This window comes from Narcine bancroftii, chromosome 1 (assembly GCF_036971445.1).
Source record: "Narcine bancroftii isolate sNarBan1 chromosome 1, sNarBan1.hap1, whole genome shotgun sequence".
NCBI lineage: Eukaryota > Metazoa > Chordata > Chondrichthyes > Torpediniformes > Narcinidae > Narcine > Narcine bancroftii.
Genome location: NC_091469.1, coordinates 120,763,793 through 120,785,819, shown reverse-complemented (window position 1 = coordinate 120,785,819; position 22,027 = coordinate 120,763,793). Strand labels below are relative to the sequence as shown.

Here is a 22,027-nt window from a genome sequence, read left to right as displayed (position 1 = left end):
TGATGCAATAACAAAGAAGGCTCACGAGCCAGCGGATATACTTTGGAAGGAGTTTGAGGAGATTTGGCATGTCACCAAAGACTCGTGTAAACTCCAGGTCTGCCTTGGAGACCATTCTGACTGGTGCATCAGTATTTGGTAAGGAGGTGCCAAAGTTCAAGACTGGAATAACACTCCAGAGGGTTGTTAACTTGGCCTATGACATCACGGGCACCAGACCACTCCATGAAGGACATCTACAATAGGCAGTGTCTTGTGAAAGTAGCCTCTATCCTCATGGACCCTCACCACCCAGGCCATGCCCTCTTCACTCTGCTACCATTGGGGAAGAAGGCACAGGAGCCTTAAGATGAGCATTCAGTGGCACAAGGACAGCTTCTTCCCCTCTGCCGACAGATTTCTGAATGAACAATGAACCCCAGACATTACCTTACTTAGTCTTTTTCTTGCACTATTTTATTTATTTTGAAATGTGGTTTATAGAACTGATTGTACTGTCTTCTTTTTTTCCTGGCTTGGCTTCGCGGACGAAGATTTATGGAGGGGGTAAATGTCCACGTCAGCTGTAGGCTCGTTTGTGGCTGACAAGTCCGATGCGGGACAGGCAGACACGGTTGCAGGGGAAAATTGGTTGGTTGCGGTTGGGTGTTGGGTTTTTCCTCCTTTGCCTTTTGTCAGTGAGGTGGGCTCTGCGATCTTCTTCAAAGGAGGTTGCTGCCCGCCAAACTGTGAGGCGCCAAGATGCACGGTTTGAGGCGATATCAGCCCACTGGCGGTGGTCAATGTGGCAGGCACCAAGAGATTTCTTTAGGCAGTCCTTGTACCTTTTCTTTGCTGCACCTCTGTCACGGTGGCCAGTGGAGAGCTCACCATATAACACGATCTTGGGAAGGCGATGGTCCTCCATTCTGGAGACGTGACCCACCCAGCACAGCTGGATCTTCAGCAGCGTGGACTCGATGCTGTCGACCTCTGCCATCTCGAGTACTTCGACGTTAGGGATGAAAGCGCTCCAATGAATGTTGAGGATGGAGCGGAGACAACGCTGGTGGAAGCGTTCTAGGAGCCATAGGTGATGCCGGTAGAGGACCCATGATTCGGAGCCGAACAGGAGTGTGGGTATGACAACGGCTCTGTATACGCTTATCTTTGTGAGGTTTTTCAGTTGGTTGTTTTTCCAGACTCTTTTGTGTAGTCTTCCAAAGGCGCTATTTGCCTTGGCGAGTCTGTTGTCTATCTCATTGTCGATCCTTGCATCTGATGAAATGATGCAGCCGAGATAGGTAAACTGGTTGACTGTTTTGAGTTTTGTTTGCCCGATGGAGATGTGGGGGGGCTGGTAGTCATGGTGGGGAGCTGGCTGATGGAGGACCTCAGTTTTCTTCAGGCTGACTTCCAGGCCAAACATTTTGGCAGTTTCCGCAAAACAGGACGTCAAGCGCTGAAGAGCTGGCTCTGAATGGGCAACTAAAGCGGCATCGTCTGCAAAGAGTAGTTCACGGACAAGTTTCTCTTGTGTCTTGGTGTGAACTTGCAGGCGCCTCAGATTGAAGAGACTGCCCAGAGGTCTGGAAGGCTGGCGGCAAAACTCTGCATGTCAAACTGAATGAGTTTTTCAAGCTTTGTTGGGACCAAGGAAAACTGCCTCAGGACCTTCGTGATGCCACCATCATCACCCTGTACAAAAACAAAGGCGAGAAATCAGACTGCTCAAACTACAGGGAATCACGCTGCTCTCCATTGCAGGCAAAATCTTCGCTAGGATTCTCCTAAATAGAATAATACCTAGTGTCGCCGAGAATATTCTCCCAGAATCACAGTGCGGCTTTCGCGCAAACAGATGAACTACTGACATGGTCTTTGCCCTCAGACAGCTCCAAGAACAAAACAAAGGACTCTACATCACCTTTGTTGACCTCACCAAAGCCTTCGACACCATGAGCAGGAAAGGGCTTTGGCAAATACTAGAGCGCATCGGATGCCCCCCAAAGTTCCTCAACATGATTATCCAACTGCACGAAAACCAACAAAGTCGGGTCAGATACAGCAATGAGCTCTCTGAACCCTTCTCCATTAACAATGGCGTGAAGCAAGGCTGTGTTCTCGCACCAACCCTCTTTTCAATCTTCTTCAGCATGATGCTGAACCAAGCCATGAAAGACCTCAACAATGAAGACACTGTTTACATCCGGTACCGCACGGATGATTGTACTGTGATGCTGTTACAAAACAACACATTTTGTGACACGTTCGTGACAAATTCTGATTCTACCTCAAAAAACATTGTTTTATAAAAATGCAGTCTTTTGAAAAAAAATGTTCTCTTTTCTGTTTCCGGGTAAGGTTTAGTTCAAAAGTTCATCTTTGTAGAGCTTTTTTTAGACCTTAATGTTTTATTCTCACTGTAAGCTTTTACAGGCAGTAAATCTTAAGATTTGGAATGGAGCTGTTATTATTAACAGTGATTCTTCTTATAATCAATAAATAGGCTCTGATCAAGGAATTTTCTGTTTTATTGTTATTTATGTAATCTATGAGTTTTGTGGTAAATTTAGATTTAAAAATTAAAATTTCTTACAGCTGCAGTCAAAGTTGACGGTAACCACCAACTTGTAAGAAACAGAGATTTAAAAAATGCAGTGAACAGTAAGAAGTTTGAGGTAAGTGTCAAGAATGTAAGTGTTATTTCTATTAGAAAAATCCTGTTGATTCAGTATAATTTTTGAACACCATTGAACTCCTGATAAAAGCGCAATAATTGGCAAAACTCTTACCTTCTATTCCATACAACCTTAGTTGCATGAATTTTATTCACAGTGTGTACATTTGTAAAGCCTGTCTCAAGAATCATCATCTTGAGATTAACTGTAGCCTATATGAAAAACCAAAGTAAAGATTGCAACCCACATATAAATCATTTGAATGTTTTTAATAATTGTTTCCTAATGAGACTGGTTTATTCTTGTGGGATTGCTGGACCCTGATTCCCAGTTGATGGGACCTGATACCTGGAGGAGTAGTCCATGGTACAAACCTACATAGGCAAGGCCCCTTGACTCTTCCTCCACTAGATTGATAACTACTTTTGTGCTGCCTCATGCACTCATGATGAGCATGTCAACTTTATTCACGTTGCTGCCACCCTTCACCTCGAACTCAAATTCACTACCCCCTTTCCCGATCTCTCTGTCTCCATCGCTGGAGACAAACTTGACAGACATCGTCTACAAAAACACCAAGTCCCACAACTACCTTGACTACACCTCTTCACTCCCTGTCCTCTATAAGCATTTTATTTGTTTCTCTTAATTTCACTATCTCTGTCGCATCTGCTCCCAGGATGATGTCTTCCATCCCAGATCATCAGAGATGTTTTTCAAACAACATGGCTTTCCTTCCACCACCAACAATTTGGCCCTTACCCATATATTCTCCATTATGTGATCATCTACCCTGATTTCCTCCAACCCCATGCGTCACAAGGACAGGATTCCCCTTCACATTCACCAGCCTCCACATTCAACATATCATACTCTGTCTCTTCTGCTACCTACAACATGATTCTCCCACCAGACACATCTTCCCTACTCCTTCCTTCTCCATCTTCTGCAGGGACCACACCCTCTGTGAACCCCTCTTTCTCCACTGCTCCCTTCTCACCAATCACCCCTTTGGTATCTACCCCTGTGACTGCAGAAAGTGTTCCACTTGTGCCTGCATCTCCTCTCTCACCATCATTTGGGGCCTCAAATAGTCCTTCCTTTTTTTTGAATATTTTATTTATTCAATATATATAATATCAAGAATTAGCATTATACCATAGTAACATAATATATGCTGAAACTATTTAAAAAAAAAACTAAAATAAAAAGAAAAAATAACTAACTACTATAAATAAAAGCTAAACTCCCTATTAATCCACCCTCCCCTAAACTAATCTAATCCCAAAACTAAAATATATGATATTTCTTTATAAAACGATTACAAATAATTAATTTGGATTGCATTAGTCGACATTCAGAGTCCTCAAAAATATCATATATCATTATACCTTCAGGGAAAACTACACTGATCAGGAAAAATAAATTAATAAAATCATAATTTTATTATCATTATTTTAGCATACAGACCCCAAATTTGCAAAAATAAAGAATATTTATTTATTAAATTATATGTATTTTTTTCTAATGGAATACAACTTTGAATTTCAGCACGCCATCTGTCTAATGTTAATGAAACATCAGATTTCCATGTTACAGTGATACATTTCCTTGCTATTACTAAATAAAACCAACTGAACAAATTTTAATTGAAAATCTGACATGATAATTTAGGAGTGACACTTTCAAAATTTCCTGACAAAAGTAATTCAAGGTTTAAAGTAAAGTTCACTCCTGTTATCCGTTGCAAAAATTTACTAATAGAAACCCCAAAAGGGTTGACCTTTGAATAAAATCACGTAGAATGAAGAAAAGTTCCAATTTCGGTTCCACATCTAAAACATTGATCTGATAAATCCAATTTTCATCTACTTAATTTCTGAGCAGTTATATACTGTTGATGTAAAAAATTATAATGAAGTAATCTAAATCATACATTAATAGTATTTGTCATAACCTTTTTACACAAATTTTGCCAGTCTCGTTGATCTATTATCGTGTCCAAAACTCATTCCCATCTTTCTTTTGAATTAAACAAGCCTAGTTTAGGTGTCTGTTCTTATATGCAATTGAAATAAATTTTTAATCATTCCATCAACCATGATTTGTTCCAATTTGAAAGATCTTTTAAAATCATTTCCAATCCTAGTTACTCTCTTAAAAAAGCCCTCAATTGAAAATAACAACATAATGTATTACAAGGTATATCATATTTAATCATTAATTGATCAAAAGACATCAATCTATTATTATCAGAACACTCCCCCAATTTAGAGATAATACCATATATTTTAAAAAAGGATTATCTTTTGAAATAATCAATAAATGATTAATTAATGGTGTTTTTAAAGAAAGAATATTTCCATCAGTTTCTAATTGAACTTTATTCCAAATATTCAACAAATGTTTTACTATCGGAACGTCCTTATCTATTTCACTAGATTTAAAATCCCATTTATACATAAATTCATCCGGTCTAACTTCTCCTATCTTATTTAATTCAATATCCACCCATGATGGTCTAATTTTAACAAACATAAAAACTAAAAACCTTAATTATGCTGCTCTGTAATAATTCTTAAAATTGGGAAGTTGTAGTCCTCCTTGTTCATATTTCCATGTTAATTGTTCTAATCACTTTCTTACCATTTTTCCTTTCCAAAGAAATTTTCTAACTTGCTTATTTAAATCTTGAAAATCTTTTTGAGTATAGTTAAAGTTTGAAATAAATATTGAAGTTGTGGAAATACATTCATTTTAATACAATTAACACTCCCATTAATGTAATTGGTAAACATCCCCATTTCTTTTAGTCTTCCTCTATCTTTTTAAATTTTGGAAAATAATTTATATAAATTTTTCATATTAGTATCAATACGTATACCTAAATATTTAATCTTATCTGTCCATTTAAAATGAACTGCTTGTCTACATTTTATGAGATCCATTACCTCACTTTTATCCCAATTTATCTTGTATCCTGAAATTTTCCCATAATTGACTGTAAAGTCTTGGTAGTGATATTTGTGGTTGAGTTAACTAAACTAATACATCATCAGCAAATAAACTAATTTTATGTTGTACCTGATTTATCTCATATCCCTTTAATTGTTGATCATCTCTAATCTTTTGTGCAAGTGGTTCTATAGCTTTAGCAAACAAAGCTGGTGATAAAGGACACCCCTGCCTACTAGATCTATTTAAATTAAAAGATTGAGATATCTATTAGTTATCACTTTAGCTTTAGGACTTATATATAAGGCCTTAATCCAAAATATAAAATTTGTTCCAAAACCAAATTTAATTAACACCTTAAATAAAAAATCCCATTCTAACCTATCAAAATCATTTTTCCACATCAAATAGTCCTTCCAAGTGAAGCAACTCTTCACGTGAATCTGCAAAGGGCATCTACTACAACCAATGTTCCAGTTGTTGTTTCTACATCAGAGAGTCTGGATCCGGACTGGGACATCGCTTCATTGAGCACCTCAACTATGTACACTACAGTAGTGGCGATTTTGCAGCGGCCACCCATTTTAATTCCTAGCCCCATTCCCTTGCTAAAATGTCCATGGTCTCATGCATTGCCAGACTGAGACCACCTGCAAATTATGGGAAAAAAACACCTCGTATTGCACCCTCCAACCAGATGCCATAAACATTGACTTCTCCAGTTTCTTTTAGCCACCCCTCTCCCCCACCATCTTTCCTTTTGTCTCTTTTTTTTTTCCCTTTTCCCAGCTCTGGATTCACAGAGGCAACCACCCCCTCCCCTTCTAATCATTTCTTACCTTTACTCTCTCCTGGTCTCTTCATATACAATTAATACCTTTCACCTGCCTTTTCTTTTAATTCAGATGCCTGTCTGCTTTTTACTCATACCTTGAAAAAGTACTCAGATCCTAAATGTCAGTTATATATCTTTACATCTTATGAATGCTGTGAAACCTGCTGAGTTCCTTGAGTATTTCTCTTATTTTACTACAGACACAGTGTCTGCAAACTTTCATATTTCACCTCTGCTTCTTAGCTTTCCTTGAAGGGAAGAATAGCAGTTAGTATTAATGTGTAGATGCTGAATATGAAGCAAAATACAAGCTGTAGAAGGAGCACATTGGGTCAATCAGCATCAATGTTGGGGGGGGGAGGGGGCGTGGGGGTGGGGAGGATTATTTGACATTTTGGGCCAAAACCCATCAAGATAACTTTCAATCAATCTGTTGATGTGAGTGAATAACAACAATGTAGAGCTGTAATAAATTTGAGAGGCAAAAACATGAAGTGATAGCAACATCTCATGAAGGAGATGACTTGTGGTTTAAATCCATGGGAAATATATTAAGTAATATTCATCCAAGAGGCTACATTCACAGCAAATATTCAGTCTTTTGGGCTTTTACTTTTAAATTTGAATATACATTTATTGCAATGGGTGTTTACAATCTTGAAAGTGTATTTAATGTATCTTCATCCTTATTCTCAATCAATCTCCTTAGTTCACCTTCAGTTCAGAGTTGACACTGCTAGATATAATACTTTCTCATTTTCAGACTTTTCACCTGGAAGACTTTAGTCCATTTTGCTGCTCCTGTCCCATCAGATTGAGACCAGACCTCAATCCCTTGTGGAGGACCATCCCCAGCTGTAATCCCATGTCCTAACATTTTCCTTACCCTATTGTAACTTTCATGCTTCACAACCAAGCCAGAGCTCAGATCTGCCATTCTCAACCTATTTTGGCTACTGTGGAGGATCTTGTGACCTCTCTGGAACCTGGTGGGATTGTGAATGGTCACTTGACCTCTCTTCCTGGAACCAAGTCGGAAATCGCATTACCTGCCAATCAAGATTGAATTCTGCCCACCCATTAGTGCACAGCTGACCATTGGCCTCTTTAATCACCTATTGATTACCTGGGCTGGACACACCAGCTTACTGTACTATAAAGTCTACCACGTGCAGTTGCTATTCCTCTTTGGTCTTCAATCCTGAGACGAACCCTGCTCCACTCCAGGTTGCAAACTCTGGAAAATGTTGGAGCAGTCATTGGTGAGATGTGCACTACACAGGGATCAAGGCTGTTAGGCAGCATTTGAGCCTTGCCCACATTAGATAAGGAACAGAGGGTAGCACATTGTAATTCTTGGTTGTTACAGGTCTGTATGTGGTTGCTAGTATCGGCAGTGTTAAGTCCAATCTGACTGATTCTACTGTGTTTGTATGAGTGTAACTTCCTGTGTTCAGCCTATGTCCAGATTTATTGCTATTTGAACCCATTGAGCTTTTCCCTTCCCACACAACAATTCCGAGTAGGGTTCAGAGAGTCTTGGTAGAACATGCATGGTCATGATGTTTGAACTTGCACTAACAAACATGTATGTGGATCTCCTTCATGTGTGTGTATTATAGCATTCTTCCTCACAGATAAGACCGACAGAAAGGCCCCCCCCCAGCCGGTAAGGGAGCCTCAGGGCATGAGAATAAAATTCTCAGGTGGACTGATGATGTGGGGTTCAGTAGGTTAGCTGGTTTACTGGCATTCTGCGGAAGACTTGTAACCTGGGCTGATAGTTTGGACTCATGAGTGGAAAAGATTGGGCACCATGTGGCGTCCTTCCTTGAGAAGTTGGACTTTCCCAAGACCGAGGAGAGTCGTGGGGAGGGCTCTTTGGCTTATGGCATCTCTCCTGAGTCACCAGCTAGAAACTATAGGAAAATCTGGGGAGCCCAGATGATAGAGATATAGAAATCCTCCAGCATCACTGATGTACAATATAGGAGACAGCACAGTCTCCCCAAGTGCGAGTGACCAACCTAGAGATGAAAGGCATAAAGGCAGCTTGCAAACTGAGAAAAATGCAGCATCTGGAAGCAGCTCACCAGCCTGGCTGGCAGCTTGACCCAGTCAAGGTCTGAGCCATTGTCCGGTAGGAGGAAAGGGTTGACACTTGGTCATGGGATGGGAATATGTAGATGGATGGTGGTGATGACCATGATGAAACCAAGCCCTACTATATACCTCCTCCCCCTTTATGCCCGAGCCTTTGCAATCTTGACTAGTAAAAACATGATCCCAGAGCTGCCATGAGAGCACCCCACCGACCCTCCAAAATGGGGAGGTAGCTGAAAGTGGGTAGACCTCAAGTGGGCACACTGTGATATTACGGAGACCTAAGACTACTCCGCCAAGGAGCTAACTGGGCTAGGGCACTGATACCACCAGTGGCCAGGTGAACAGCCGCATGGCTGCTATCTGTTGGATGAGTGGGGGCCCTCTCATGTCCGGCTCTTTCATCAGGAAGCGTGCGCCCTAGGCAGTCTGTCTGAATCACAGATGATTAAAAATTCTTTGTGGGAGCTGCCAAAGGGTTCGGTTACGGCACTGCCCTGTGGGAATGGCTGGTGACTGCAGTGCAGGCCAGGCTCCCTATCCTTCTAGAATGGGACCTAAATGGCAGGCTGCAGTGGCTCCTTATAAGTAAGGAGACACTGGTTGTCAGGGAGTTGGCACTAATGAATGATATCTACAGGGGGATCTGGGAGCACCACTTCCCCAAGAACACCAGGGTGACTTGTGCCTTGGCATGCTATATAGTCACCACTGCATGCCCCGAACTTAGAGAGGTAGTCTTTCCCCTCATGGGACTGGCAACTGGGAAGCCATGACCCTCCTGGAAGTTTTAGACTACATGGAGCGGGGAGTACCCGCGTGTTTGGAGGGCTGAAACCAAGTTCAGTGATACCACCCTGCCAGTAACTCTCAGAGATATGTACATAGCCCAAACAAGCACCTACGTGGATCATGTCTGCATTCATGGGATCCCCACGGCTACCATGTATGCTCTCTGTAAAGAGCATTGCAGGGGGACGCCCTAAAGGGTGGAGCTTCCAATGCACCACCTACTCTGAACCAGACCAGCCTCCCCCACCAGAAGTGGCCCCTGACTAATCTATCAAGATACTACACCAACCAACTCACTAGACATGAGTGAGTTCTCCTAAACACCTTCCCTCCTCCCACACCCTCTACCCCTACCCTTCATGCTGCTCCTCTTCCAACCAATGCTGATATGCACTGTGGGAACAAATACGAATATTCATGCAGCACCACCACACCAGCCTGCGGTGCCTACATCACTGGTCTGGCACATACAGCTGAGGGTCTTTCACCTACACTGATCCCACTCGACCACAGCAACAAGAACTGCTTGTATGAACTCTTTAATCAAAATGTTTCGATAATGACTGCATTCTTCCATTCCCCTCACCACTTAATCACCTCACTTCCAATAATCTTTGCTAGGGTGAGTGCTTTGACAACTGGTCTCTTTTTCCCCTCCATACAATTTGGCACACAAATGGTCCTGACTCTCCCAGTGAATCCTCAAAGGGAGCATGCCTTGGCAATATGGTGCACTAGTTCAGTTAGCACCAGTCCAAGCAATCAGTGGGAATGCGAGCAGGAATGGTTCTCATGGGATGGCATGGCGGCTGCCAGCTGGGACATATGACTCCAAACAATATGGAAGTAGCTGGTAGGATAACCACCATGATGGAAACACTGGCAAAAGAAAGGGCTGTGGTACTTCAGATTCACGGAAAACCAGATGACCTTGCACTATCTGCTCGATGGCGAAGGTGATACTGTGCTGTTGTTGGTGAGAATGCTATACACACAGTCGATGAGACCACATATAAGGGTCAGTGCCTGACAAAAAAAACCAAATTGGGACCAGTTCTCACAACATGACATACCATGGGGAGAACAGTGATCCTTTTGGTCTATGGGCAGGTATTGTCATTTTCTGAATTAATACCTTCACCGTGGCTGCCTGTCCCGCATTGGATTTGTCAGCCACAAACGACCTGCAGCTGACGTGGACATTTACCCCCTCCATAAATCTTCGTCCGCGAAGCCAAGCCAAAGAAAGAACCTTCACACTTCTGTTGTGCCTATCCACTTATTCAACAGGAACTTGCACTGTAAAAATATATTTACCTTTTGTAACAATGTATTAGTTACTTTTTTGTAATATTTTTACTTGGTTTTTAATGATTGGTGAGTGGTGTGGCATATGAGGGGCGAAATGTAGTGTGGATTGAGGAGGGTCTGTGACCCCTCCGTCTGGAATCTGATGGGATTGTGGATTGTGGAGAGTCGTGTGAAGTCCCCGTCTAGAACCTAGTAGGAAGTCCCACACCTACCAATCAAGGTTGTAGTCTGCCCACCCATTGGTGCACGCCTGACCATTGACTCCTTTAATTACCTGATGATTACTTGGGCCAGACTGTCCAGCTTATTGAACTATAAAGATAACCATTTACAGTATCTCCTCCTCTTTGGTTCATAGATGAACCTTGCTCTTCTCCAGGTCATGAACTATGGACAACACTGGAGGAGTTGTTGGTAAGGGATCGGGGCTGTTAGACAGTATTGGAGCCGTGCATCATTAGACAAGGAATGGTGGGAAGTGTATTAAGTCCAATGTGACTTGGTTGTACTGTGTTTTTGAGTGTAAGAGGCTGCTGGTCTCAGTAGTGTTAAGTTCAGTGTGAGTGATTTTGTTATCAAGAGTACCAATGTGTGTTATCCCTGTTGTGATCACCTTGCATGTTTTTTATTAAAGTTCCTTTGCCTATGTTCAGCCTGTGTCCAGACTCATTGCTCTTTGATCCCACTGAACTTTTCCTTTCCCACACAACACCTACTGATTACATAAAAAACATAAATATTTACATTGCGCAAGAAAAGAAAAGAAAATGAGACTTTTACCCTGAGTGTAGCAATTGTGACTTGTGAATCCAGAACACACAGGCATATAGGAAATAATTCTTATTGAAAATGTAGGAAAGAAGGAAACATGAACATACATATTACAAAAAAATAATTAATTATTAATTTTGGTTTGTGAACAATGAGTAATTAGGGAACCCTTAAGCATAAACTCAAGGATGTGAAACATTAATGAAAATAACTTATAAAATGAAAATGTAAGATCTTTGAGTTTGATGTTTCAGTGCAAGTTTTTTTTAATGTCAGGCTCCAAGTTCGATAGGTGATAATCAAAAGTCACCTCTTTTTGTGATTTTGTCTTTTCTTGGATTTTGTCAAGTAAACTATCTCGCTGAATCCACAATCAACTAAGTGTGTTGAGGGAAAAGCAATGAAAAATATTTTGGCTTTTCCCCATAGTTTTTGAAATCTATTTGGCAGATGAAATATCCATTGCACAATGAGGTTTAACAGGCCATTAAATCTTTCTTGTAAATCTGAGTATTTAGGTGTTTCACATAAACAGTCATGTCATTGTCTTTCAGTATCTTTGCATTAGTCTTTAGATTTTGGAAATTGTAAATATTCCTGACATCTGATATTGCTCCAATAAACTTTGAACTTTTTAAGGAAAGAAACACAGGCTTCTTTACTATTAATGAGGTTATTATATTTACCCTGTAAGGTTTTGTTCAATAAACTGAGTTTGTCAAGGATATCTGCCTGATAAAAATATCTCCACCGTTGCATCAATTTTTTTCCCATGCTCATTATAAGAAAGAAAGGAAATAATTGTGTCCCAGAGTCATCAAAATGACGAAGACAATTTCTTTTGGACAGCCACCTCATCTGATATACAGCAGCAGCGTTCGGAAATGTTTGTTATTTTCTTCGCACAGCTGCTGAAATAGACAGTTTTGAAGGAAATATAAATTTATAATTTTTACAGTCTTTATGACAATTGAAATCGAAGTATTTAAATATTCACCTAAGATTTTATCCACTATTAATGATGCAATGAACATTATAGACTGAAGGTATAACATTTTTCAGGCATGCGATGAACCATCTATCTATAGTCCAACTATAGAAGTGTCAAAGATTCAATTATTGGAACATAGAATGTAACATACACGAGATTCTTTAACTTTGTCTACTGTAAAGAAGACGGAGAATCACTACATTGTCCAGCACCCATAACAGAGATGAGGCCCCAGCAAGGAACTAACTCATGACCCCTAATTTTCAAGAGCAAAGCTCTAACCATTGAGCTATTGGAGCATCTCTGAGCTATCGGAACCTTTAAATAACTATCTCAAATGTAATACTGTTCTCATTTATGTAATTTTTCTTTGAAAATAGTCAGCTCCTTAGTACCTGTTTTAATCCTTCTGTCATAAGCCATGAGAAAGCACCGTTCTCTTACAGAGTGGATTTGTCTAATTGTAAATAAAACTTTCTTGGATTGTAATGAAATGACAAATTGTTTTTCAATGCCCTTTGCCATCTCATCAATTTTTTTTGAAAGTTTTATTTATAGTTTTAGACTCATATTAGCCAAGTGTTACAGGGGAACAATCCTCCCCTTTTACAGATCATTGTTTGCAAGTCCTCCCTTTTTCCTTCCCCAACTCCCTGTCTTTCCCCCCCCCCACCCCCAACTCCCTCCATTCTTCACCATCCTTCCCACTCAACCCAGGTAAAAGCATAAAAATCAATTATTAAAAATAATAATGCAAATACATAAGGGAAGAAAGAAAAATAAAGGGAGGGGGAGCCAGCAGGTTTTCCAAGTTGTCTCCTCATTCTCAGTATTTCAGGGCTTGTGAGATCCTGTTATTCGTATTGAGAAAGGCCCTGGGAAAGCGACTCACACCTGCATTTTGACATGTCACAAGTATGTCTGCCACACCTCAATGAATGTATCATATCTCCCTCTTAAGTTATAAGCAATTTTCTCCAGGGGAAAACAACTCTGCATCTCTGGTTCCAACTTGTTGTGTTTAGCTGAGAGTCAGATTTCCATGTAACCATTATGCAGTTCCTTGCCACTGCCAAGGTGACCTTCACAAATTGAATTTGATGTTTAGACAATCTTGGACTCATGTCCATAATGTCCCCTAGCAGGAACAAGGCTGCGTCCTGTAGATACTCCACCCCTGTAATTTGGCGCATAGCCATGTTGAATGCACAGAAGCTCCTGTTTCTGTGCGACATCTAAAACACAAATCTGAGATTTCCGGTTTGACCTTATGCAATTTTTGCAGCATAAGGTATAGCTGGTGCAAAAAATTGTATTGCACCAGCCTATATCTGGCATTAATAATTGCCTTCATGCAGAGGTCGGGCCAGCATTGCTCAAGAATTGTTGTTCCCAAATCTGATTCCCATCTCTGCCTTGCTTTATGGAGACCCGGTTTCGGTCTCTCGTTTTGGAATAGCTGAAATACATTTACATGTGATTCCCCCTTCGAATTAGAGCCTCCATGTCACTACACAGCGGTAGGGCCATAGATGGACTTAATTTGTCCGTCAAAAAAAATATTAATTGAAGGTAGCTGAAGAAGGTCTTGTTTTATAAGTCAAATTAATTTTTTAATTGCTCAAATGACATGAGCTGCCCCTTCTCATAACAGTCCTCAATACATCTGATCCCATTCTGGCCCCAGTGTCCAGGATCTTGTTACCCATAGTCATAGGGATTAATTTGTTCTGGGTTTTGAGCATTTTAGGGACAACCCTACTTTTAACCAAATAAACTGGGTTTTTTTTTTCCACGTTTGGATTAAATGCTTTAGGGTTATGTTGTCTGTTTTTTGCGTTATTAATTTGGTACCCCATTTGTAAATAAATTTTCCTGCTATCTCCTCCCCTACTGTGTTTAGACCAATTTGTGCCCAGGAAGAGAAACTGTCCCCCTCAAAGAATGAGGTGATAAATCTCGCCTAGGCCACCAAATAATATTTTTTTTAAAGTGTAGGAGGCTCATTCCCCCCAGGTTATAGTCCAAAGTCAATTTGTCCATGAAGACTCTAGCTACTTTATTCTTCCATGGGAATTGTTTGACACATCCATCAAGTGTTTTGAAAAAACTCTGGGGCAGTGGTATGGGCAAAGATTGAAAGAGGTGTTGCAGCCTTGACCATCACTTTCATTTTAATGCAATTAACCCTGCCCATCAACATGATAGGCAGGTGCATCCACCTGTGTAGGTCCTCGTCAATGTTTCCAAGTAGGGGAAGATATTGTAAATTATTATTCCTAAATTCATATTCCTAAATATTTTATCCCCTTTTGTAACCACTTAAACTTACTCTCTCGTTGGTATTTCTCATACTACCCTTTCGTTAGCAGTATTATTTCACTCTTAACATAATTAATTTTATATCCCAAGATTTTTCCATAGGACCTCCAGTATAGTCCACAACCTGGCCAATCAGCCTGCTAACTCTGTCAAATGTATCAAAACATCATCTGCAAATAAATTAATTTTGTGTTCTTCTTGGCCCTTTCTAAACCTTTTGATGCCTGGATCCTGGCGAATGGGTTCCGCTAACAGTTCAATCATCAATATGAAGAGAGCAGGGGATAGTGGACAACCTTGTCTACTAGAGCTGGTCAGTGAGAAAGCTGAAGATGTGTGCCCATTAGTGATAACCTTGGCCTTGAGTTTGTTGTACAATGCTTTAACACAATTTATGAATGAATATCTGAATCCAAATTTCTCCAGCACTTTCATCAAATAAAATCCCACTCCTATCTACCAAAGGGCTTTCTCAGCGTTAAGTGACATGGCTATACTTGGATCCACCCTTGACTGTGCCAGGTGTATTACATTAAATAGCCTACTTGTATTACCTGCTGATTGTCTTTTCTGCACGAACCCCACCTGATCTGGATTTACTAATTTTGGTAAATACCAAGCCAATCTATTTGCCAAAGCTTTAGTTTTTATTTTATAATCTGTGTTCAAATGTAAGATTGGTCTATAAGAAGATGGCTTTAATGGGTCCTTATCCTTTTTAGAAATTACCATAATTATTGCCTTCGAAAAAAACTCCGGGAGGGTATGGGACTCAGCCATAAATAGTGGCATTAACAGGTCCTTGAATTCTAAATAAAACTCAGGAGGGAACCCATCCTCCCCCAGAAACCTTTTGGTCTGCAGCGAGCTCAATGTTTTTACTATTTCTTCTTCTGAGAGGGGAGTATGTAACCTCTCCTTCTCCTCAGATTTAAAGTTTAATAATTCCAGGTTGGACAAAAATTCTTCCATTTTGTCCAAATCCCCCTTCGACTCAGTTTTATATAATTGCATATAGAACTGTCTAAACACTTCCTTTAGTTCTTTTGGTTTATAAGAAATCCTGTATGGTCTTGTTTGAATTGTATTGATAGTCCTTGTGGTTTCCTCTGCCCTCAGCTGCTGGGACAGTACCTTATGGGCTCTTTCCCCCAGCATATAGTACCTTTGCTTAACTTTTAATATTGCTTTTTCCATTTTGTATGTTTGCAAAGTATTGTACTTAATGTTTTTATTTATTAATGTTCTCTACTTTCCATCAGAGCCTGATCTTTGGTAGTCCTGTTCCAATTGAGTTATCTCTTGTTCCAATTCATTGATCTCCCTGATATGCTCTCTTTTAATACTTTTAGTATATCCAATTATTTGTCCACTCAGATAAGCTTTTAATGTGGGGGCACAGTTCGTTTTGCAAATCATTTCTATTTGAGTTCTAACATAACTGTAAACCTCCATTTTTTTTCAATAGCAACGGATTAAGGCGCCACCTATATGCCGTGACTTCTTTATCTGGAATGACAATAGTTAAGGTCAAAAGTGAATGATCTGATAAAAACCTAGCTGTATATTCAATTTCTACAATCCTGCCCTCCAGCTGAGCCAAGGCAAGAAACAAGTCAATTCTGGAGTAAGAGTTGTGCTGTTTTGAGTAGAAGGAGTAATCCTTCTCTCTCATATGCCATCGTCTCCAAGCATCTAATATTTAACTCATGAAAGCCAGAGTTGCTTGTGCCATCCTAGCTCTTTTCACTTGGCTGATTTGTCCATTACCGGATCCAGGTAAAAAATTGAAATCCCCTCCAATTAAGACAATTTCCTGCCCTTCCACCAATTGCAAAAAGATATTTTGTATCAATTTTTTGTTGTCAAAATTAGGGGCATATATATTTATGAGTGTCCAGGGTTCGGAATATATTTGACAGTGTACCATTACAAATCTACCTACCCAGTCTATGACCATGCTTTCAACCTTTACTGGAACATTTTTCCCTATTAAAATAGCTACTCTCCTGGCCTTGAAGCTAAAGGAGGACGCTATCACTTGTCCCTCCCAATTTTTTGATGTTCACTATTTGTAAGGTGGGTCTCTTGCAGAAAGGCCAGATCTACCTTCATTTTTTTCAACATGTGCCAAGACATGCTCCTCTTCACCATCCTATTTAAGCCATTAATATTAAAGCTCAAGAACTTGATTATTTCATCCATTGCCCCAGCTCTTTTTCCTTTGATTACCTCCCCTTTGCCTCTCTCACAGAATACTTTCCTTTCACCTAGTCCATAGTGCTTTTCCTTTTGGTCCTGTTGGCCAAATATAAAATAAATCCTAGAAAATTAAGACAAAAAGTTTTTAAAAATGCCAAGCAGATAGTATATGACCCTTACATCTTTCCCTCCAAAATCCAACCTTCCTTTCCCCCAGGACAACAACACTAAACCTCTTGGCATCACTGCCCTTCTCATCCAGGGGTGTACTCATTGCACCTATCTTTGATACTCCCACCTACTTAGTTGCTCCAGAGCTCACAACGAACTTTAAAAAAAAATACATTTACTTTAAGAAAAGGTTGGACAGGTATATGGATGAGAAGAAGATGGAGGGTTATGGGCACTGTGCAGGGAGGTGGGACTAGAAAGGGGTGTTTGGTTCGGTGCAGACTAGAAGGGCCTAATGGCCTGTTTCCGTGCTGTAATTGTTATGTTATGTTATGTTTTGTTAAACCAGTATAATATTTGCTTCAATTGTTTTTACATTAGACATAGCCAACATATATACAGCCTTCTCTCCCTTCTCTCCCTGTCTCCCTTTGGGATTTTTTGGATGGAAGACAAAGTAATGACATATTTTAATGCCTTTCTGGCCTCATTAAAACCATTTCCTCCCTCCTGTTGTCAGGAATAATTACAGGGTTGCTGAATACAACAATGATGAGTCACTCTACAGAGAAGAGGTAGAAATGTGATATGGTGCAAAAATAACAACACAAGTCTCAACATGGATAAGATGAAGGAGATGATTGTGGTCTTTGGGAAGGTGTACAAAACATCTTAGGAACTTGCTGCTACTCTTAAGGAACCTATTATGGACACATAACACCTCCTCACTTGTGAGGATGGCACAACAGCGCCATCCAAGTGAGAAGGCTGAAGCAGGCAAGGTTACTGGCCACCATCCATTCAACCTTCTACAGGAACTCTAATGAGAATATCCTGGCTGGCTGCATCGCAGTCTGGTACAGTTGCTGTAGAGCATTGGGTCAGAGGTCAATCCACATGACCATAAGAGTGGCAGAGAGGATCACTGGGGATTCCCCCTCCCCCCACCATCAACATGATCTACCATGATCATTGTCTGAAGAGGGCACATAAAATAGTTGAGGACCCCCACCAACTCATACACAACATTGTTCAGTTATTTCTGTTGGGAAAGTATCAAAGCCGGCACCACCAGGCTGAGAAACAGTTTATTCCAACAGGCAGTGAGAATGCTAAATGACTAAAGGAACTGTTTACAGTAACCATCCAAGACTACTATTTACTTATATATATATTTATATTTGTGTATATTTGTCCTGCATGTGTATTGTTTGTCTGTGTTATGTCTGGTTGTGTGCCTGCATGTTTTGCACCAAGGTCCGGAGAACGCTGTTTCATTGAGCTTTACTTGTGCAATTGGATAATAATGAACTTGAACTTATTATACCCTGTAACTTAGTCTTGATACCTTCCATTTTCTCTCCAGATTCTACCTCCCAACTACACATTAAGAGCAATTGATAGAGATTATTAACCAACAAACTTTTCATAACTACCTATTTATTTCTTCAACAGCAAATTTAATGTCTAAATCTTGGATGCCTTTATCCAAGTAATTTTAAGAAGATGTTACCAATTTTTCTGTTGATTAAGATTATTTATATTTACTTACTGTATTCATACAATTCTAGGTTTGCAGGAATTCTAAAAAGGCTACAATGAGTAGTAATAATGTTGACACTGCACCATCCCTTAAGAGAAAAACTGAAAGCACACATCAAGCAAAAATCGATGTACCACCCAACAAAAAGACCCAAATCTCAAGGGCTACTCAGAACATAATTGAAAATCAGCCAATGCATATTAATGTGGTGCAATCTCTGAGAAGACCTGTAACTCATTCCATGGTGAACTTGGAGGCCCAGTTTGATACTCGTTCTGGACACGAATGTACACAATCCAACTGTTTTGAAATTCAGTGCAAATCTCCCATTATGAAGGTGTACAACATAGGAAAGGTGAATGAGGTTGAGGCCAGACCTTCCTGTTCCAATGTTAATGTGCAGAATCTGGTTGTTATTGATAGTACAGTTGAAGCTCAGACATCACTGAGACGATCAGCAAGGATCAGAAATTCAAATCCAAGATTTGCTGCCCAAGCTGAAGGCAACACAGTTACATCCAAACGACTTCATGTTGAAAATTCCCAGGAAGATCCATTGGCATGTGAACCCTGTGGTGTTGAGAACAAAAATAAAATGCTTACTGCTCTCAGTTGTCATAAAAATATTGTGACTCGCACAGTAAATCAATTAACTGTTCCAAATACTGAGGTTGAGTCAATGGACAAATTTTGCACTGTAAACATGTTGCATAGTTCAAGAAATAAGTCTAATATCTCTGATGCACCAGATGGTATATTAGTCACAACAGAAATTCTAAATGTGCACAACACTAATGAACAATCTGAAGAATTGAAAAAATACCCAAAAGTACAAGCCAATGAAGAAATACTGAGCAAAGAGGCCACTTGCAATCTTAATATGGATGTGACTAAGAAAACTCAATATGAAAGGGACGGAGGAAATAGTGGTCATGAAAACCCCATCAATAATATAATGTCCCATTATAACTTGCCTGAACAAGATGGCCTCACAGAAATATATGAATCTGTTGAATATATTCCTAGATTTGAATCCAATGCTATGACTGATCCCAATGTAATGGTTGATAGCTTCCATAAAGATGAAATTGAGCAGTATGTCCACAGAAAGAACAAAACTATAGCAGAAAGTTTTGATAGTAGATGTAATTCCCCAATAATTTCTCGGAATGAATCTGGTCAGAATCTACTTGAACTTTTGACCTCAGAACACATTTATTTACAGCAAAAGATCAATTATTCCACAGTTGTAGATTCTGAAAAACTTGATAATATGATTGCAGAATATAACCCTTGTAATAATATAGCCTCTACTTTACACAATAGTGAAGGACTAAGTTTAGAACCAATAATCCCTGAAGAAAAATCCAGAGGTATGATAACTTCCAATGATCAATCAGACAACAGTACATTCACTGGTGATATGGTCATGGGCTGCAAATTTAATACCGAAACATCGGTATTATATCCAGAACCCCAAATCAATATGGATCAATCTACTGCCATTTTGTCTGAGCTCCCAACCAGTAAATTAAGTGATGCAAAGCATTTGGCAAAGGCAATTAACATGGAACCAACTGAAGAAGTAAATAAGAATGAAACTGGAGAAAATATCAATGGAAGAATTTCAAATAACAAATTTAGAGAACCAGCAAAAGAGACAATTGAAAATGGCCTTGAGCATGTCATAACTGAAACAAGCAGTAGGAATACATTAGATATTACAGAGGAAATGAGCAAAGTTCACTCTCCAAAAGCAAATACAGATGTGGGAAATGAAAATGAGAAAAGAAAGAGAACCAGGAAGCAGTACACCACTGAATCTTCAGGTATTTCGAACGAAAACTTTTGCCGTATTAGCTTTTGAGGTTGTTCTTTAATCTCACACTAAACTCATGCTTTTGTAAATTATATTCGATAGTGAATCTTCTCCATCTGCTCTCAACATTCCTTCACTGTTAATGGTATTAGGAGGGCTGCTCTGATTGTGCAGGATAACTGAATATTTATTACCTATATCTTTTGTATTTATTGTCTCCTTTTATTTCAAATGATGTAAACGATCGCAGTCTGTTTTTTTTTGATGAAACAAGTAAGAACTTCAGTGCGCATATATATATATATATATAGATAGATAGATTATATTTATAGTACAATGTATATGACAATTAATTCGTGTCCATACATGTATTCATAGCCAGATACAAAATATATAATGATGAAAAATCAATATCAAATCCATTATATAATTATATAAACCCCAATTCCCCAACCCCCCCCCCCCAAATAAACCCCAATACAAAAGAAAAAATGAAATAAAGAAAGGAAAAAAATTGAAAGAAGAATAGAAATCTGGCTGTCAGAGGACCCCCCCCCCCCCTCCACATGGCAGCAATCATTTATTTCTTTTAATACATATAAAGGAGGTTAACAAGGGTCAAAGCTGAAGAAAAAAAGATTTATAAATTAATTCCCTCAATTTGTAGATAAGGGCATCAAATTATCAAGAATACATCATACTTATTTCTCAAATTATAAGTAATCTTCTCCAAAGGAACACAGCTGTACATCTCTGAATTACACCGTTCCATACCCAGGTGAGTATCTCATCTTCTTGTGACTGCTATACATTTTCTTGCTACTGCTAAAGCAATCTTTAAAAACGGTTTTTGATATATAGATATTTTTAAATTTGGGTCTTATCCCTTCAATATTACCTAAAAAAAATAAGATTGGATTTTGTGAGAATTTAATTCCTATAACTCGTTCTAAATCACTTGCCAAATTTGACCAAAAAAGTTTCACTTTGGGGCAAGACCAAATTGAATGTAAGAAAGTGGCTATCTCCTGACAACACCTAAAACATTGATCTGATAAATCTGACTTCAATTTATAAAACTTTTGTGGTGTAAGGTATAATTGGTGTAAAAAAATATTTTGAACCAATCTCTATCTAACATTTATAGTATTTGTGATACTATTCCAGCACAAATCTGACCAATTTGATTCATCAATATTGGTATTTAGGTCTGTCCCCCACCATACAGTGGAACCCTGTTATAACACAATAGTTGGGGTCCAAAAAACTCACATTGTGAGATAAGTGGGGTCGCGTGAAATCGGGGTTTCACTAATGCGTTCAATATATGCACACATCAATCACAGCAGCAACCCCCCCACCCCCTCTGTTCGTGGCCACACTCACCCCTTCACTCCCCATTTATGGCAACACTTGCCTTCCCCACACACATGACCCTCCCCTGTTCTCAGCAACACACACCAATGCGATAAATTCCCCACCAAGATAAACATTATTTTACTTACCTTAATTGTGTTATATCCGAATTTGCTTTAAATCGGGGTTCCTCTGT

The 22,027-nt window shown here is 39.5% G+C and overlaps 1 protein-coding gene across 7 annotated transcripts in view; it reads left to right on the top strand.

The window, feature by feature from the left end:
• The window catches only part of LOC138763363 (ankyrin repeat domain-containing protein 31-like), a 163,936-nt gene that overhangs the window by 102,032 nt on the left and 39,877 nt on the right, over window positions 1-22,027 (top strand). For all 7 annotated transcript variants that reach the window (XM_069937406.1, XM_069937388.1, XM_069937378.1 and 4 more), the window contains 2 exons: window positions 2,581-2,660; window positions 18,685-20,485. In XM_069937406.1, coding sequence (XP_069793507.1) covers window positions 2,581-2,660; window positions 18,685-20,485 — 1,881 coding nt within the window. The remainder of the gene's footprint in view (window positions 1-2,580; window positions 2,661-18,684; window positions 20,486-22,027) is intronic.